Source organism: Pituophis catenifer, unplaced genomic scaffold (genome assembly GCF_029215685.1).
Source record: "Pituophis catenifer annectens isolate HBS135680 unplaced genomic scaffold, rPitCat1.0.hap2 SCAF_2, whole genome shotgun sequence".
NCBI classification, from domain to species: Eukaryota; Metazoa; Chordata; class Lepidosauria; order Squamata; family Colubridae; genus Pituophis; species Pituophis catenifer.
This window is the reverse complement of record NW_027256882.1, coordinates 27,760,197-27,780,476: the sequence shown is the minus strand read 5'-3', so window position 1 is coordinate 27,780,476 and position 20,280 is coordinate 27,760,197. Positions and strand designations below refer to the sequence as shown.

At 40.6% G+C, this 20,280-nt stretch overlaps 2 protein-coding genes across 2 annotated transcripts in view; one reads left to right on the top strand and one right to left on the bottom strand.

The window, feature by feature from the left end:
* The window catches only part of LOC139310039 (zinc finger protein 252-like), a 371,392-nt gene that overhangs the window by 338,817 nt on the left and 12,295 nt on the right, over positions 1–20,280 (bottom strand). The window lies entirely within an intron of this gene.
* On the top strand, positions 15,596–18,495 carry LOC139311959 (zinc finger protein 850-like). The gene has a single exon (XM_070936482.1). It carries the CDS (start codon positions 15,649–15,651, stop codon positions 18,106–18,108), a length of 2,460 nt encoding a protein of 819 aa, XP_070792583.1. The 5' UTR covers positions 15,596–15,648; the 3' UTR covers positions 18,109–18,495.

The window sequence follows — 20,280 nt, the reverse complement described above, 5'->3', positions numbered from 1 at the left end:
TGTCTAGATGGCCTTATGACATCTTTCTTTTTCTCTGGAGGCTTGATCTTTATGTTCTTGTATATACCAGTTACTTTGAAATTCACTGAAGCCAAGATGCTGGCACATCAAAGTAGAATAAGCACACTTCAACAACTTTTTACTATGCGTGCCATATTCTACTTGGTATTATATACTGCATTTTATAATTTATTTTATTTTACGTCCTGTTTTAGGAAACATTGATAAGTTGAATTTTACTTTTACGGTGCTTCAGAGGTTATAAATTATCTAAAGGGTTTAAAACAATGAACTCTAGTGCTAGAGTACACTAGAAATTGAACAATTAGCTGCTAGGATTATAACCATTCAAAATCCGAAGTTTAAAGTCACTGAGTAATTAATCAGCAGCAGATACAAGGCTTGTATTATTTATGTTTTGTGCTGCCAATGTTGGGAGCTGCAAGATCTTTGTCCTAACAGGTTACAAGGATAAGGAGTGCCAAATCAAGAGACTAGAGCAGTGTTTCTCAACCTTGGTCACCTGAAGATGCGTGGACTTCAACTCTCAATTGTTGAATTGGACTTCAATAATTCTGGGTGTTGAAGTCCACACATCTTCAGGTGGCCAAGATTGAGAAACACTGGACCAGAGGGACTTGATCACGCATGGATATACCATGGGATCCTTAAGACCACTGTACTACCAAGACCACTGTACTACCAAGAGCCTTGGTAGTACAGTGGTCTAAGGCACCCTGTTATTAACTGGTTATTAAAACCAGCTGCCTGCAATTACTGCAGGTTCGAATCTCGCCAAGGCTCAAGGTTGACTCAGCCTTCCATCCTTTCTAAGGTAGGTAAATTGAGGACCCAGTTGTGGGGGCAACAAGCTGACTTTGTTTAAATATACAAAAGGATGAAGGCTATTGCTGAGCACATTGTAAGCCGCCCTGAGTCTCCGGAGAAGGGCGGCATATAAATCAAATTAAAAAAAAAAATAGCAGTAACTGTTACAATCTGCAGTCCTTCTTCTTTTCTTCCAATTAGCTGAGTCTCTTGTCACCACAAGCCAACTCCAATAGCCTCAGAAAAGCTCCTAATGCAAGAAAATACAACTTCAGCAACAGAGTGGTCAATGCCTGGGAATGCACTGCCTGACTCTGTGGTTTCATCCCCAAACCCCCATAACTTTAACCTTAGACTGTCTACTGTTGACCTCACCCCATTCCTAAGAGGTCTGTAAGGGGCGTGCATAAGCGCCCCTTACAGCATGCCTATCATCCCTGTCCTACTGTCCCCATTTATATGTATCCATTTCCTGTATTCATAATCATGTTTATACCTATATCTGTTATCTTAAACATGTTTGACAAACTAATTTTTTTTAAAAAAGCCATGAGCAAAGTTGCAAAACAGTGCTGCTCACCCAAAATCCAGAAGACTTTGGCTCACATCACCAGGACCATACTGAAGCAAAAAACAAAACACCAAAGAACAAAAAACGCACCAAGTTATCACATCCAGATGCTATCTACATCCTTCTTTTACTTCCTGTTCCTGAGATTATTCCTATTTCCCAACTCTGAAAAGTATTTCTGAGATAAGAAGTAAACTGCAATATTTTGTGACTGATTACAGATGTTAGGTAACATTTACTTTTGGTTGATCTTGCCAGGTTAGGAAGATTAAGTTTTTGATCTTGTTCCATGAAAATTAAAGTTTTCTTGTTCTCCTCCCTTCTTCCTTTCTTTTTGGAGAATTCTTATGTTCATAATGTAGTAATGATAGTGTGCTTTTACCTCCATCTACGTAACAAAGAATGATAATTTTACTAGCAATCTTAGTAGAGAATGGAGGAAAGAAAATAACAAGCAAAGATAACAGCCTGACCTGTACTTACATCACTACTTAAGCACAGTGGCGGGATTCAGCCAGTTCGCACCTATTCGGAAGAACCAGTTGTTAACTTTCTAAGCAGTTCGGAGAACTGGTTGTTGGAAGAAATCTTATTTTGTTTTTTGTTTTTTCATTTTATAGGGCTAATCCTGTAAGGAAGGCAGGAAGGAAACATTCTGGTGTTGTTTCTAGCCTAATCTTTATTGCCCTGCTTACAGAAACTGCCTCTCTGGTTAACCCTTGTTACATTGTAACAGCTAAGGCAAAGCACCCTCGATGTGAATGATGTTGAGCTGGCCACACCCACACAGTCACATGACTGAGCCACACCTATCCATCTGATCATTAGGGCAGAGAACCAGTTGTTAAATTATTAGAATCCCACCACTGTTTAAGCATCTTAGGTACCACTATTGCCAGTCAAAAGAACAGAAGTGTACACCCTAAATTAGGTAGAGACAATAGACTGCTACCAATGTCTAAGATCTTCAGGCCTAATAAAAAACAAACAAAACAAAACAAGAATGCATGGGCTTCTGTAGAAATGTAATAAAATATATTTAAAATACAGGCTGTAAATATTGTCAGTTAATAAGAAACTTCAAGTGTCAGTCAGAACTCAGCCCAGATCCTCTCTTTTTAGATTCAGTTTGGTTAGTTGCGCTTCTCTTTGTGGCTACTTTTGTGTTTAAAGATTATGCATAAATGGGTCTAAAGCAGATGGCTGTAGCTGAACAGTCACAAGTGACTCTGTGTTCAATCACATCTTGAATTAAGTGCAATAATAATACATGCATTCCTATCATTTTATTTAAAGAGTTACTTAAAGTCTCTATCTTTAATGAGTAAAATTTGTGACTTTATGAACCTTTCCATGGAGTTTTCTTGGATACAAAATGAAAGTAGAGTAGAGTAGAGTAGAGTAGAGTAGAGTAGAATAGAATAGAATAGAATAGAATAGAATAGAATAGAATAGAATAGAATAGAATAGAATAGAATAGAATAACAGAGTTGGAAGGGACCTTGGAGGTCTTCTAGTCCAACCCCCTGCCTGGGCAGGAAACCCTACACCACTTCAGACAAATGGTTATCCAACATTTCTTAAAAACTTCCAGTGTTGGAGCATTCACAACTTCTGGAGGCAAGTTGTTCCACTGATTAATTGTTCTAACTGCTAGGAAATTTCTCCTTAGTTCTAAGTTGCTTCTCTCCTTGATTAGTTTCCACCCATTGCTGCTTGTCCTGCCCTCAGGTGCTTTGGAGAATAGCTTGACTCCCTCTTCTTTGTGGCAGCCCCTGAGATATTGGAACACTGCAGGGGTGGGTTCTACTTACTTTTACTACTGGTTTGCAGCAAAGAGTGTGCGTGTGTGCTTGCTTCGCTTGTGCCTGTGTGCACACTTCTACGCATGTGCAGATGACCCATGATGACATTGTGGCAGGTGGGCGGAGCCTCCCACAGGTTTTACTACCGGTTCTATAGAACCAGACAGAACCGGGAGCAACCAACCACTGGAACACTGTTATCATATCTCCCCTAGACCTTCTTTTCATTAAACTAGAGTAGTTTGTCATTGCTTTCTACTAGACGTCCAGAAAGAAGGACAAATGAGGAAATGTACAAGCTGGGTCCCTTTTATACAGATATCATTATGTCTCATGAATATACATCAAGAGTAGCACATGTATTGTGATGGCATAATGATCCTTTTTCATTTTGATGAACTTTCAAGATTCTGTAGGTGTTGTTCACCTCCACTTTCTCCCAAATCCAATTTAGGCTGAACATTTGGTATAGTTCTTTTCCATACATTAGACTCTCTGTACAATCATGTATAGGCTTAGGAAACCTGGGCTTCTCACTATAATTGTTCTATATGTTACTAGGAGATAGTTTCTTTGGCAGCTCACCAAATTGTAATATAAAAAGGAGGAAGTTCATATTTGTGTATCTACAACATAATAATTTTAAACACCCATTAAAATATTCAACATAATTATATGTATTGACCAGCACAATACATGTGTTTCAACTTTCAAAGCACAACCCTGCTGTATAATTATTTTATTTTATTATATTCCATAATGAAAAAAACATAGGAAACACTGGAAAAATGATATTGGTTTTTACAAATATAAGACATTTCCAAATAGTTGATTAGAAGTAGAACATTCTTACAGTCTTCTAAGATTCTTCTCTAGGAAAGTAAAAGACTAGGTCTAATCCGTTTTTTTTTCTTTACTTAATGTATGAATTCAAATATCAGAAGAAAATCAACTGTAAAACAGGCATCTAGATTACTAGTTTAAATAATTTTTAAAGAATAGTTAAAATATTTACTTTTTAAGAATGGTTAAATAGCAGATATTGCTCTTATAAATGAAAAACTTAAACAGATAAATAGAATTAAATTACCTAATGTTGCATAATCTTGAGTTTGTATCAAAGACCCATCTAGTAGATAAATGACAGGAACCTGGTCATTATGAATGACAAATCCATAATATCATTCTTCATTTTATTTCATTTCATTTTATTGAATTTGTATACCGCCCTACTCCCGAAGGACTCAGGGCAGTGAACAGCCATAGAATAAAACATATAAATACAAAATTTAAAATAGAATAAAACAAATTAAATAATTTGGCTGAACAAATTTAAAACCCCAATAATTTAAAACCAAATTTAAAATATCCATTTAAAAAGGGGAAAGAACTTAGGTCAGGCCAGCTTGATGAAATAAAAATGTCTTGAGCGCGCGACGGAAGGTACGCAGATCCGGGATCCTCCGTATCTCCGGGGGGAGCTCGTTCCAGATCGTAGGTGCCCCCACAGAGAAGGCTCTCCCCCTGGGGGCCGCCAGTCGACATTGTTTGGCCGACGGCACCCGGAGGAGCCCCTCTCTATGGGAGCGTACTGGTCGGTGAGAGGCTATTGGTGGTAGCAGGCGGTCCCGTAAATAACCAGTTCCTAAGCCATGGAGCGCTCTAAAGGTGATAACCAAAACCTTGAAGCGCACTCGGAAGACCACCGGGAGCCAGTGCAGCTCGCGCAGGAGAGGCGTTACATGGGAGCGCCACGTCGCTCCTATCACCACCCGCGCGGCCGCACTCTGCGCCAGTTGGAGCCTCCGAGTGCTCCTCAAGGGGAGCCCCATGTAGAGAGTGTTACAATAGTCCAGACGGGAGGTGACGAGGGCATGAGTGACCGTGCGTAAGGAGTCCCAATTCTTGGTTCCTCAATCCCATTTTAGGATTATATCTCAGTCATATTTGGTTCACTAGCTTTGAACTCTTCTAGCTTTATGCTATATGAGGCTGACATTAATAAAAAATTTTCCTTGTCAGTGTTACCTATTACTATTACTATTAATTTGACTTATATGCCGCCCTTCTCCGGAGACTCAGGACAGCTTACAGTGCATTACGCAATAGCCTTCATACTTTTGTATATTTATACAAAATCAGCTTATTGCCCCCACAAACTGGGTCTTCAATTTACCTACCTTAGAAAGGATGGAAGGCTGAGTCAACCTTGAGCCTGGCGAGATTCTATCTTACTTTAATTGCAGACAGCTGGTGTTAAATTACAGAGCTCTGTCTGTTGAGCTATCCAGACTTCCTCATTTTGTGAAAATAAGCAATGCAAGTGGGTGCCAGGTGCTGAGAAAATCAGGAGATTCAGACAAGTCAAATGGGTATAAATATTTATTGTAAGTGTAAGGACTTGCCTCTCCTATCCCCTCAAGAAAGCAGAACTTTTGAAACAGGCAGCATTTCAAAAGGAACTTTTATTGGCAGATAGCAATAGCAAGGAGAATAGGCAGGATCTGAAGTTCCCACTCAAAACTGTTAAAAGTTGTAAAAACCTCTCCCCTTTGTCCATTCCGTGGTGAGCCAATCCACAGGTGTGAAGTTGTTGTGAGAACTTTGAGCTGAGAAGGAAATAAGAAGCTGTTCTCAGGCTCTGCTTGCTTGGCCCTCTGGATCTGAAACACAACAGATGGCCCAAAGCTCATCCCTCCCCCTCCAATTTCCCAGGAAGGTATATCAAAGTAAAGGAAAGACATGGGCAAGAAAGAACCCCAGCTGTTGGGAGTCACCATCGAACTTGATGCCTGGGGTTTTTGTGTGCTTTCCGCTCCAGCTGGGGAGCCCTTCCAGTTCCAACCCTGGGGATGTTCACAGTGCCCAGGTCTCTGCAAGGAGTTGTGGCAACCATTTTTTCCTCAGTCTCAGTTGTATTTGCAGATGTCCCTGGGTTAGGGAAGCCCCCCCCCACTTCCACCAGTGGCTTCTCCATGCACTGTCACCTCCATCTGTAGGAAGTTAGCACCCACCCCTTTCCTAGAAGAATGAAATATTTTAGGAAATATTAAAAAGGCAGAATATTATGCTTCCCTGGATGACAAATGGAGAAGCATGTTTTAAAGACAAAGCAGCTCCCATCTTCCTGCCCCCCACCCTTTGTCAATGGGCCAGAGGCAGAAACTTAATCTTTGTCAATGCAACACAATAGGACCCATCTGCAACACAATAGCAACAGAAACTCACCACGTGGCACCTGGGAAGATTACATCAGCCAGCAAGGCTAGCTAAGGCCCCCACCCCCTGGGAATCTGACAACCAATCAAGATACTCTTGAAATTCAAAGCCAGAGAGAGCATAACACCCAGGACTCTGTATCTCGTCCCCTTTTCTGTTCAGGAACTCAAGCCATGTGATCCTGTCCACCATTAAATCATCTTTCCAAGCAGTCTCCATGTTTCCATTGTCTTTTTCCCACTTGGAGCTGAACCCAGAAGGATATTTCTTCCAACACATCCATGCAGGTGTCTTGGGCTTTTAGGTTCTGGAAACCCTCCATCATGAAGTGCATGGCATGCTTCATGAGGTGGTCCCCATGGTCCAGCTCTTCATCCAGGTCGCTGTCTTCACACAGGGCTTCCAACTCGCATCTCCAGCCATGCTGTTGGCTGCCTTGGGTGAGGTTAACTCCCTTGATTCTCCCTTCTCCGTCTTCCTTCTTCCCAATACCAATGGACCACCTCAGCTTTGTGGGGTCTTCCAGGGTAGCCTCCAGAGGTTGTATCGGGTTGAGCCATGGTGGAAGATTCCCCCCAGCACTTGGCCTCTACGTCCCTGGTCGGACATTCTTTGCAAGGTCTCCTTGGTAGAGTCAAAAGCTTCTCTGGATTGACCACTTTGCAGATCCTGCCTAATGTAAGGACTTGCCTCTCCTATCCCCTCAAGAAAGCAGAACTCTTGAAACAGGCAGCATTTCAAAAGGAACATTTATTGGGAGATAGTGATAGCAAGGAGACTAGGCAGGGTCTGAAGTTCCTGCTCAAAACCGTTAGGTTAAAAGTTGTCCAGTCCAAGGTGTAGGAAGAAATATCCTTCTGGGTTCAGCTCCAAGTGGGGAAAAAAGACACTGGAAACATGGAGACTGCTTGGAAAGATGGTTTAATGGTGGACAGAATCACATGGTTTGCGTTCCTGAACAGAAAAGGGGACAAGATACAGCAAGTCCTGGGTGTTATGCTCTCTCTGGCTTTGAATTTCCTGGGGCCCCGAAAGAGTATCCTGATAGGTTGTCAGACTCCCAGGGGGTGGGGGGTCTTAGCTAGCCTTGCTAGCTGATGTAATCTTCCCAGGTACCATGTGATGAGTTTCTGTTGCTATTGTGTTGCAGATGGGTCCTATTTGTGTTGCATTGACAAAGATTGAGTTTCTGCCTCTGGCCCATTGACAAAGGGTGGGGGCAGGAAGATGGGAGCTGCTTTGTTTTTAAAACATGCTTCTCCATTTGTCATCCAGGGAAGCATAATATTCTGTCTTTTTAATATTTCCTAAAATATTTCATTCTTCTAAGAAAGGGGTGGGTGCTAACTTTCTACCCAGGCGAGCTAATCCACAGGTGTGAAGTTGTGAGAACTTTGAGCTGAGAAGGCAATAAGAAACTGTTCTCCAGCACTGTTTGCTTGTCCCTCCGGATCTGAGACAAAACAGATGGCCTCAGGCTCATCCCTCCCCCCTCCCATTTCCCAGGAAGGTACATCAAAGTAAATCTCCTCCTGATCACTCCCTTGAGCTCCCATAAAAGGGCTGTGGCCTATTCAGAACCATCTAGAATATCCAGTTTGTTCATACTTGATTTAGATGAAGAGATTGAAAGGGAACTCATCAAATTTACAGATGACACCTAGTTGGGGGGAATAGCCAACACTTTAGAAGATAAGCCCAAGATCCAGAAGGATGTTGACACATGTGAGCACTGGGCCCTTTCCAGCAAAATACAAATCAGTAGTGAGAAAAATAAGGTCTGTGTTATACTGTATAGTTAAGACTACACTTTGAATACTGCATCCAGTTTTGGTCACCAGGATACAAAAAAGTTGTTGAGACTCTAGAAAAAGTGCAGAGAAGAAGAACAAAGACATTTACACATTTCAATATTTCACTTGGCTCAGCTGCAAAGATAATGTTGGAAGAAATCTCCTTCTAGGTTCTGCTCCAAGTGGGGAAAAAGACACTGGAAACATGGAGACTGCTTGGAAAGATGGTTTAATGGTGGACAGGATCACATGGCTTGAGTTCCTGAACAGAAAAAAGGGCAGATACAGCAAGTTTTTCAGGTTTTATGCTCTCTCTGGCTTTGAACTTCCTGGGGCCCAGAAAGAGTACTCTGATTGGTTGTCAGACTCCCAGGCGGTGGGGGGTCTTAGTTAGCCGATGGTCACATGTGCTTCCCAGGTCACATGTGGTGAGTTTCTGCTGATATTGTGTAGAGAGCTAATCCTATCTTTGATGGATCTTTGGCAATTCCTACTATGGCTCTGCCTGAAGGAGGCAGATCTTTGTTATGTAGAATAGACTGGCCCAGGCCTTAATGGCCCATTGACAAAGGGTGGGGGCAGGAAGGTGGGAGCTGCTTTGTCTGTAAAATATGCTTCTCATATTTCTCATCCAGGGAAATATAATATTCTGCCTTTTTCATATTTCCTAAAATATTTCACTCTTCCAGGAAAGGGGTAGGTGCTAACTTCCTACAATAGGTTGCTAGGAGTCTGAAAATGTGATCAGTGAGAAGATCTGGCCAACGCCATGGGTAGAGAAGGGACAAGCCTGTTTTTTGGCCTCCTACCGCTAGATGGCAGCATCTATGCCTAAAAAGCCATCAGTATAACAGCGTTCTCTACGGTTGAGTTTAAAGGAGTTAAAACCATCAAGTACTGTATTGCTAGAAAGGATGAAAAGGGAGAAGTACAGAGGAACTTCCTCTTCCGGAAAGGAACAGGAGAGGAGGGGAGAGCCGTGCGTGGCGGCTCTGTTGCTTCTTCCAAGGATGGAACCAGCTGCTGGGAGGTGAGTTGAGGGCAGGTCGGAGGAGAATCCGGGAGCAACTCAGGCTGTTTGGTTCCTTCCAGGGCCTGGAAGCAGAGAAGCAACTAGAATGAGGAATAACAGTTGGAAGGGATCTTTGAGGTCATCCAGTCCAGCCCCCTGCTCCAGCAGGAGACCTTATACGTTTGAGGCACGTGGCTGTCCAGTCTCTTCCTGAAAGCCTCCAGAGATGGAGCAACCACAACTTCTGCAGGCAAACCGGCTAATTGTTCTCACAGTCAGGAAATGTCTCCTTGTTTCCAGGTTGCTTCTCTCCTTGATTCGTTTCCATCCATTGTTTCCTGTTCTGCCTTCAGATGCTCTGGAGAAGAGGTTGAGCCCCTCTCCTTTGTAGCAGCCAGGGTGGATAAAAATCAATGATTTTTTTTAAAAAATCAAAAAAAAAATCGGCTTTTTTGATTTAAATCGGATTTTTTAATTTAAATCAGATTTTTTTTTAATTTTTATTGAATTTATTTTAATAAAAAACTTTTGGGGTAAAAATCTATCGTAAGATAGTTTTCTATTTAAGATACATAAATAATTTAGTTTATTCAGCATGAAATGGAGCTTAGTTATGTAGCATGAGGCTGTATATTCTGCAACACTGGGACTATCGGTGAGTCAACAGCGGGTCAAAGGAGTAGCAGAGATGACAGTTGCTCTTTAAAAATTATGATTTAAATCATGATTTAAATCGACTCGATTTAAATCAAATCCACCCTGGTGGCAGCCCCTCAAATATTGGAAGACTTCTATCATTTCACCCCTCCTCCTTCTCTTTCTCTTCTGTAGACTAGACATACTCAACTCCTGCAACCCTCTTTATATGCTTTAGCCTCAAGCCCCCAAATATGTTTGTTGCCCTTTCATGTCTTCTCTCTTAGTGTTTAGTTCAGTCCATCCTGTATCTTTTGGATGACAAAGATGTCAGGTTCCTCAGCTTCAGCAAGGGATTGGACTAGATAGAAGGTCTCCAAGATCCCTTTCAACTCTTGTTCTTTTATGGACCCTGTTATTAGACAGACAAATTATCAGAGTTGGAAGATAGTCCAACACCTCCCCACCCCACCCCATACACCATTTCTGACAAATGGCAGTCCAATCTCTTCTTGAAAGCCTCCAGTGATGAAGCTCCCAGAACTTCCGAAGTTGCGTTCCATTAGTTGATTGTTCTCACTGTCAGAAAATTTCTCCTTATTTCTAGGTTGAATCTCTCCTTGTTCAGTTTCCATCCATTATTCCTTGTCTGGCCTTCGGGTGCCTTGGGAAATAGCTTTTTTTTTTTTTTGAGTTTTTTATTTTCTTTTATTACAAACATTCTATCTTACATTAAACAGTGTGTCATCTGAGTATAAAATTATTTGTGTCTTAACAATTAAATTTACCACCATATTCATTTGTTACGTTCATTCTTATATTAATACTAAATAATAATAATACTGATAAAAATAACATAAACCTAACATTTCTCTTCTTTACTTATCTATTGCTTTCATATTTATTCTCTAACCATTGATAAAATAACTCCCATGTTCTCCTTTTCTTGTATTGCTAGTGTTAATCTATTCATTTCTGCACAATCTAATATTTTCTTAATCACTTTTTCATCTATAGGGATCTCTTCGCTTTTCTAATTTTGTGCAAATACAATTCTAGCTGCAGTTATTACATGAATAATCAAATATACAGTTTTTTTTACTATAAATTCTCGGTAAAATCCCCGACAGAAACAATTGCAGTTTTAAATCAATATTTACAGTTCCTGAAGTAACGACGTCCGGGCGGGTGGGCGGAGGCTCACGCTGCCACCACTACTGGTTCTCCAAACCACGTGCTGCCACCGCTACTGGTTTGCCCAAACCGGTGCAAACCGGTAGCATTTCACCCCTGATGTGACCAAAGTTTTTTGCTCATGCTATCACTGTTTCTTTGACTTGTTCTTCTAATTTAACACGCAATAAGTAACTGTACAATTTTTTTATCATTCTCTCTTCTGTTCCTGTCAATATCTTATCCAATTCTGTCAGTTCCATATAAAAACCATAAAGTTTAGCATCCTTTTCATATCTAGATTGTATTTGCAACTGTGTATACCAATCCATATCAATCCCCTGTTTTTCCAGTTCACATTTCATTTTACATTCCCCCTTTTCCAACAAAATATCTTTGTATCTAAAAATATTTCCCATATTAATAATCTTTGGATGTATAAGTGCTTCCATACCAGTCGAAAGCCAGACTGGTATCTTCAAATAGTATTGCTCTCTAATTTTTTCCCATACTAATAACAAAGCATTTCTTATGACTTTGGAAGTAACCATGTATCTTATTTTTCCCATGCCATAAAAAAGCATGCCAACCTAATTGCAGATCATGTCCCTCCAATGTCAATAACTTTGTATTTCTCAATACAATCCATTCCTTCATCCAAGTTAGCACTGCTGCCTGGTAATATAATTTCCAATTCGGTCGTCCAAACCCTCCCCTAGCTCTTACATTTTGTAACATTTTTAGATTGATTCTCGCTTTTTTCCCCTGCCATGTATATTTCACTATTATCTTATTGAGCTCTTCAAAATATTTTTTCTCCAATTTTATCGGGATTGTTTGGAATAAAAACAATACTCTCGGTAATATGTTCATTTTAATTGTTGCTATTCTTCCTATTGACGATAATTGCAGGTTTTTCCATCTATCCAAATCTACCTCAATTTGCTTTTTTAGCTTATAGTACTTGTCTTCCTTAGTTGTTATACATCTTGCTGTTAATTATATCCCTAGATATTTTACTTTCTTTGTAATCTGAAGTATCTAGTCTCTTCGTCAAGTCCCTTTTCTGCTTTTCTGTTATATTTTTCACTAAAATTTTCGTTTTATTAATTTTCAGTCCTGTCACCTTGCCATATTCTTCTATTTTTTTAATAACATTGGTCCTGTTTCTTGCAGATCTTCTAAAATAAATATCAAATCATCTGCGAATGCATGCAATTTATATTCCTCCTTTTTTATTTCCATACCCTTTATCTACTTATCCTGTTTTATATTTCTATTTAATACCTCCAATGTCAATACAAATAACAACGGGGATAAAGCACATCCCTGTCTTGTACCCTTCATAATATTAATCTTTTCAGTCATATCTCCATTTACCATCACCCTTGCTGATTGCTTATGACAGTGATGGTTAACCTTTTCTGGACTGAGTGTCCAAAGCACGTGCGTGCATGAGCGAATGTGTGCATGTGCGCCGAACCCCCCAGTGTTCAAATCTGTCAAAATCCATCTGGATCTTGAACCTATCATCTAGGGTGTTAGCTATTCCTGCCAGCTTAGTATCATCCGCAAATTTGGTAAGTTCCCCTTCTATTCCCTCATCTAAGTTTATGAAGATATTGAAGAGTACTGGACCTAAGATAGAACCTTGTGGTACCCCACAGCTTACTTCCCTCCATGTAGACATAGACCCACTAAGGACTACTTGTTGAGTACGGTTTGTAGCCAGTTACGAATCCATCTGGTGGTGATGCTGTCTATCCCACTTTTTTCTAGCTTACCAAGAAGTACTCTATTTTTCAGACCATAAGATGCTCCGGACTGTAGGACGCACCTAGCTTTTGGGCAGGAACCCCCCCCCCCCGCCTTTGCCTCTGCCTCCCAGCAATTTGCCTCCTTGCAGCATACAGCCTGGTCAGCTTCAGCACAGCCTGATTTAGCACGAGCAACTGATTGGCGATTGGATCTGTCTCCCAGAATACCAACGATCAGCTGTTCCAGGCTGTGGGGATTGCTGCGGCGGCAGCAATCCCTGCAGTGCCACCCATCAGCACTGCCACCTACTGTCACCTACGTGTGCCCCATTTTTGGCCTCTGCACATTTTGTTTTCGGCTTCCGCACACCCCGTTTTCGGTCTCCACGCATCCCATTTTTGGCCCGTTCCAGGCGGTGGGGATAGGTGCCAGCGGTGATCTCTGCTGCCTTGGAATGGGCCAAAAATGGGATGCGTGGAGGCGGTGATAGGTGGCAGCAGCGATGGGTGGCACCAATGCCAATGGGCGGCAGCATTCCCCGCATCCTGGAACAGCTGATTGGTGGTATTCCGGGAGGCAGATCCAACCGCCAACGAGCTATTAATTGATCAAAATATAAAATATAGAATTGCAAAGAAAAATGAACATAATGGTGCAAGAAGGGAGGAAAAGGGGGAGTGAGAAAAGTGTAAGGTTAAGGGGAAAAGAAAAAGAAAAGCATTGACTTCTGACTCCTTTTGGTGCACTAACATAAAACCTCAACTATCTACTTTTATATAATAATATTAACTAGCATTTCTACAACAAACTTATCAACAAAATCCCAAAATCAAACCCTTATTTATTTTCTATCTCAAGAACGAAGTCCAAAAGCGGTTTCCATGTCGAAACCAAATTAATCCTGTTCTTTTCTTTAATCAAAGTAGTCAATTTAGCCATCTCTTCTAACGGCATAAGGTTTTGAAGCTATTTGTCCATCGTGGGAATGAAAATATTCTTCCATTTTTGTGCGTACAGTATTCTTGCTTCCATCAACATATATAACATCAATCTTCCATTTTTTTCAAGTTCTTTATCCATTAAGCCTAAAAAATACTAACTGCTTTAATCTTTATATTCACTTTAATAGTCTTCTGTGTTAAGATGTGTATCTTACTCCAACATTCCTTTGTGACATGCCCACCATAAAAGATAAAAAAAACTTCTTTATATTTCCAAAATTCATTGCCTTTATATCATTCCCTAATAATATCATACCATAAATACTCGTGCCATCAAAATCTAATTCATGGCCCTCTCTGTCAAGTAACCTCTTAATTTGAAGAGTCACCCACTTTTTTTGCCAGACAAAACAACAAGCATCAAAGTACAATTTCAAATCTGATAAACCCTCCTCTTTCCTTAGTGTATCCTTAGCGTCTTGCAATAATTTATATTTCATTCTTGCAATATATACCTAGAGATTTCCATCTGCCATTGTTTAAATGGAGTATCACTTACAAGTATTGATAAAGTCTGAAACAGAAAATCCATCTTCGGTAATTCAGGTGCTGGAGGCTAAAACATACAAAGAATAGTTACAAGAATTGGGTATGTCTAGTCTAATGAGAAGGACTAGTGGAGACATGACAGCAGTGTTCCAATATTCAAAGGGCTCCTATAAAGACAAAAACAAGTCAAACTATTTTCCAAAGTACCAAAAGAAACAGTGGATGGAAACTAACCAAAGAGAGAAGCAACCTAGAACTAAAGAGAAAATTCCTAATGATTACAGCAATCGACCAATGGAATAGCTTGTCTTCAGAGGTTTTCGGTGCTCTATCTGGAGGCTTTCAAAAAGAGATTCGACGGCCACTTGTCTGAAATAGTAGAGCAGAGGGTTGGGCTAGAAGACTTTCAAAGTCCCTTCCAACTCTTATTATTCTGTTATATGTTGCATTCATCTTAATTACAGCGAGTCTATCCAATAATTGCTGTACTAAGAATGTGTATTGACCCAAGTCAACGAGAATTTCATGGTTGAATGCAAATGTGAACATGGATCTCAGTAATCTTCAGTGTGTCAAGTAAATCATAATTACTCTAAGGTTATTTTAGCATTGCTAAAGGCATATTTGCTTTCTGCCGTTAATGTATATGTTTTTCTTTTTTCATACCTTCTACAGCCATTTTAAAAACAGTAACGTTGCCCTTTTCTTTGAATCTTATAGATAAAGTGGATACCAATAAGAGCACTCCGGACAACAGAATAACAAGCAACATTAAAAAGGAAAGCAAATCAATCCAGAAATCAAAATGTTTTCCATTTCCTTCAGAAAACCCCAAAATTCTTCTCCTTCCCCAGCAGGTGATCAAGATGAGATTTTGAACTGGAAAAAGTAGAGTATGCAGGACACATTATAGATACATTACACCACTAAAAAAAACTGACTTATGACCATTTTTCACACTTATGACTACTGCAACAGCCCCATGGTCACATGATTTATATTTGAATGCTTGGCAGCTAGCTCCCATTTATGATGGTTGTCGTGTTCTAGGGTCATGTGATCTCCTTTTGCAACTGCACAGACATATTTATTGTGGGAAACATGCATGTTTCAAATCGCAATGGAGTATGCATGAAATGATCCACAATGGAGAAAAGAAGTTTATGTGGCCAAAACTTTAGTCACAACAGCTCCCTTGTAGTTCATGGAAGGACCCACATAGAAGCCCTACAATGGCTCCCAATGTAGTGAGCATGGCAACTTGGTGATACATTAGAGAACTTACACCAGGGAGAAACCCTTTGAAAGCTCTGATTGTGGGAAAAGTTTCAGTCAGAACTCCGGTGTGGTGATACACTAGAAAATGTACACAAAAAAGAAATCATATGTGTGTTCTGATTGCGGGAAATGTTTCAGTGGGAATTCCAAGTTGGTGATACACCAGAGGACTCACACAGGAGAGAAACCCTTTGAATGTCCTGATTGTGGGAAATGTTTCAGTAAGAATTCCAACATGGTGATTCACCAAAGGACTCACACAGGAGAGAAACCCTTTGAATGTCCCAATTGTGGTAAATGTTTCAGTAAGAAGTCCAACATGGTGATTCACCAAAGGACTCACACAGGAGAGAAACCTTTTGAATGTTCTGATTGTGGCAAATGTTTTAGTTGGAATTCCCAACTGTTGGTACACCAGAGGATTCACACAGGGGAGAAACCCTTTGAATGTGCTCTTTGTGGGAAAAGTTTCAGTCACAAATCCCAACTGGTTGTACACCAGAGGACTCATACAGGAGAGAAACCATTTCAATGTGCTCTTTGTGGGAAAAGTTTCAGACAGAATTCCGAACTGGAGATACACTGGAGGACTCATACAGGAGAGAAACCATATGAGTGTCTGGTTTGTGGAAAACGTTTCATTGACAATTCCAGCCTGGGGAGACACCAGAGGACTCACACAGCAGAGAAACCCTTTGAATGTTCTGATTGTGGCAAATGTTTTATTTGGAATTCCCATTTGGTTAAACACCAGAGGACTCACACAGGAGAGAAACCCTTTGAATGTCCTGTATGTGGTAACAGTTTCAGTCAGAAGTCACACCTGGTGACACACCAGAGTACTCACACAGGAGAGAAACCCTTTGAATGTGCTCTTTGTGGGAAAAGTTTCAGTCACAATTCCCAACTGTTGGTACACCAGAGGATTCACACAGGGGAGAAACCCTTTGAATGTGCTCTTTGTGGGAAAAGTTTCAGTCACAATTCCCAACTGTTGGTACACCAGAGGATTCACACAGGGGAGAAACCTTTTAAATGTGCTCTTTGTGGGAAAAGTTTCAGACACAACTACAGCCTAGTGATTCACCAGAGGACTCACACAGGGGAGAAACCTTTTAAATGTGCTCTTTGTGGGAAAAGTTTCAGACACAACTACAGCCTAGTGATTCACCAGAGGACTCACACAGGAGAGAAACCATTTGAATGTGCTCTTTGTGGGAAAAGTTTCAGACACAACTACAGCCTAGTGATTCACCAGAGGACTCACACAGGAGAGAAACCATTTCAATGTGCTCTTTGTGGGAAAAGTTTCAGAGAGAATTCTGAACTGGTGATACACCGGAGGACTCACACAGGAGAGAAACCATATGAGTGTCCGGTTTGTGGGGAATGTTTCATTAATAAATTCCAGTTCATCAGTCACCAGAGGATTCACACAGGAGATAAACCCTTTGAATGCCCTTTCTGTGGAAAAAGGTTTAGTCACAAAAGCCTCCTGGTGATACACAAGAGGACTCACAGAGGAGAGAGACCATATGAGTGTCCTGGTTGTGGCAAAAATTTCCGTCACAAGTCCCAAATGGTGATACACCAGAGGACTCACACAGGCGAGAAACCGTTTGAATGTCCTGATTGTGGGAAAAGGTTCAGTGACAAAAGCCACCTGAGGATGCACCAGAGGACTCACACAGGAGAGAAACCGTATGAATGTCCTGTTTGTGGCAAAAAATTCTGTCAGAAGTCCCAAATGGTGATGCACCAGAGGATTCACACAGGAGAGAAACCGTATGAATGTCCTGTTTGTGGCAAAAAATTCTGTCAGAAGTCCCAAATGGTGATACACCAGAGGATTCACACAGGCGAGAAACCATTTGAATGTCCTGATTGTGGGAAAAGGTTTAGTAACAAAAGCTGCCTGGTGATACACCAGAGGATTCACACAGGCGAGAAACACTTTGAATGTCCCGATTGTGGGAAAAGTTTCATTACAAAATTGCAGCTCACAAATCACCAGAGGACACACACAGGAGAAAAACCTTTTGAATGTCCTGACTGTGGGAAAAGGTATAGTCGTACTTCCAGCCTGGTGAAACACAAGAGGACTCACACAGGAGGGAAATCATACCAGTGTCCATATTGTGGGGAATGTTTCATTAGAAAATTCCAGTTCATGAGTCACCAGAAGATTCACACAGGAGATAAACCCTTTGAATGCCCTTTCTGTGGGAAAAGGTTCAGTCACAAAAGCCACCTAGTGATACACCAGAGGACTCACACAGGCGAGAAACCATATGAGTGTCCTATTTGTGGCAAAAAATTCCGTCAGAGTTCCCAAATGATGAAACATCAGAAGACTCATACAGGTGAGAAACTGTATGAGTGTTCTGTTTGTGGCAAAAATTTCTGTCAGAAGTCCCAAATGGTGATACACCAGAGGATTCACATAGGCGAAAAACGCTTTGAATGTCCTGATTGTGGGGAAAGTTTCATTACAAAATTGCAGCTCACAAATCACCAGAGGACACACAGGAGAGAAACCTTTTGAATGTCCTGACTGTGGGAAAAGGTTTAGTTGTACTTCCAGCCTGGTGAAACATCAGAGGACTCACACAGGAGAGAAACCGTATTAGTGTCCTGTTTGTGGCAAAAGTTTCAGTCAGAATTCTCAACTGGTGAGAGAAACACTTTGAATGCCCTGATTGTGAGAAATTTTTTCATTTCAATTGAAACCTGGTGAAACACTAGAGCAGTGGTTCTCAACCTTCCTAATGCCACGACCCTTTAATACAGTTCCTCATGTTGTGGTGACCCCCAACCAGGGGTGGGTTCTAAATTTTTTTACTAACGGTTCTGTGGGTGTGGCTTATTTTGTGGGCGTGGCTTGGAGGTCATGTGACTGGGTGGCCATGGCTATGTGTATAGGGACTACTCAGAGGGCTGAAAAAAGTCATTTCTGACAGGTCCTCGGACTTTTGACTGGTCCTCACACTTATGACCATCCTCACATTTATGCCTGTGCAGCATTCTTAACAACCATGTCACTCATTTCACAACTGCTTCTCTTCACCATGGTGATAAGATAGGGCAAAAAACGTAAAATGTGAGGACAGTCGTAAATTCGAGGACTGGTCAAAAGTGCGAGGACCAGTCAAAAATAACTTTTTCAGCCCTCTGACTAGTCCATATGCATAAAAGGATACAGCAATAGAGAGGGATGAAGGAAGGGAAGGGAAATTAGAGTAGGAGTGAGGGTAAGAGAGGGAGGAAGAGAGGAGGAGAAGGAGAAAGGAAGAGGAAGTAGGGAGAAGAAGAGGGGGGGAAGAGAAAGTAAGAAGGAAAGAAAAGAGAGGTGGTAGGTTTGAGGAGAAAGATTGCTGTACAATAAAAAAGATGAAAGGGAAGAAAGCCAACCCCAAACAAATATAAAGATATTAAGATAAAGAATGAATTGTTAAACTTTAAAGAATAAAAGAGAACAAATAGGAATAAATAGCAATAATTAGAAACACACATACAACGTATTTTCTTTGAACAGAGTATTTGGCCGGTTCACAAATTTAAACAGTTGTAGGAGGTTAGCACCCACCCCTTTCCTAGAAGAATGAAATATTAAAAAGGCAGAATATTATATTTCCCTGGATGAGAAATGGAGAAGCATATTTTACAGACAAAGCAGCTCCCACCTTCCTGCCCCCCACCCTTTGTTAATGGGCCAGAGGCAGAAAGTCTATCCTTTGTCAAAGGACATTTGTAACACAATAGCAACAGAAACTAACACAATGGGCCCCATATAGCAACCGAAACTCACCACATGTGACCTGGGAAGCACATGTGACCATCAGCCAGCAAGGCTAGCTAAGACCCCCACCCCCTGGGAGTCTGACAACCAATCAGGATACTCTTTCGGGGTCCCAAGAAATGTAAAGCCAGAGAGAGCATAAAAGCCATAGGATTTACTGTATCTGCCCCTTTTCTGTTCAGGAACTCAAGCCATGTGATCCTGTCCACCATTAAACCATCTTTCCAAGCAGTCTCCATGTTTCCAGTGTCTTTTTCCCCACTTGGAGCAGAACCCAGAAGGATATTTCTTCCAACACAGTGTTTAGTCATTTCAATTAAATTTACAATTTCTATATTTCCTTTTTACCATATTTATTCCTCATCTGTTTTTTAAAAAAACCAATATTACCCTTCATCCTCATCTCTAATCTTAATCAAATTCAATTTTTCCCTTCTATTCTATATTATACCCCTTCATGTTGTCATCTATTTTTATATCCATCCTCACATTGGTTAATTATGTAATTATGTAATACAGTTGTTTAATACAAATTCAACATTTTAATATAAATCAATTAGTTATATAACTATCTTTGTTGTATATTAATCAATATGAACATGAATATTCCAATTATTTCCATGCAACCCAATTTCTTACAAATTAATTATATTTACCAATAATAATAAACCAAATAATTTCCCCCATATATTCCTCCAAACCACAACTTAACCATTTCTGCTTTCAACACAATATACAATTAATAGTATCTCAATTATTACAATTCCCTAGTTAAATAGAGCATTTTTTCTTTTGTGTTTTAAAATCTTGAACCTCCTCTTTTGCCCTAAATTTCCCATTGTTTGCAGTTTTGCACCTACCTTTTTTGGTGAAGAAAAAGAAATCTCTCTGCCTCATTTTGTCACGTTGCAGCAAAGA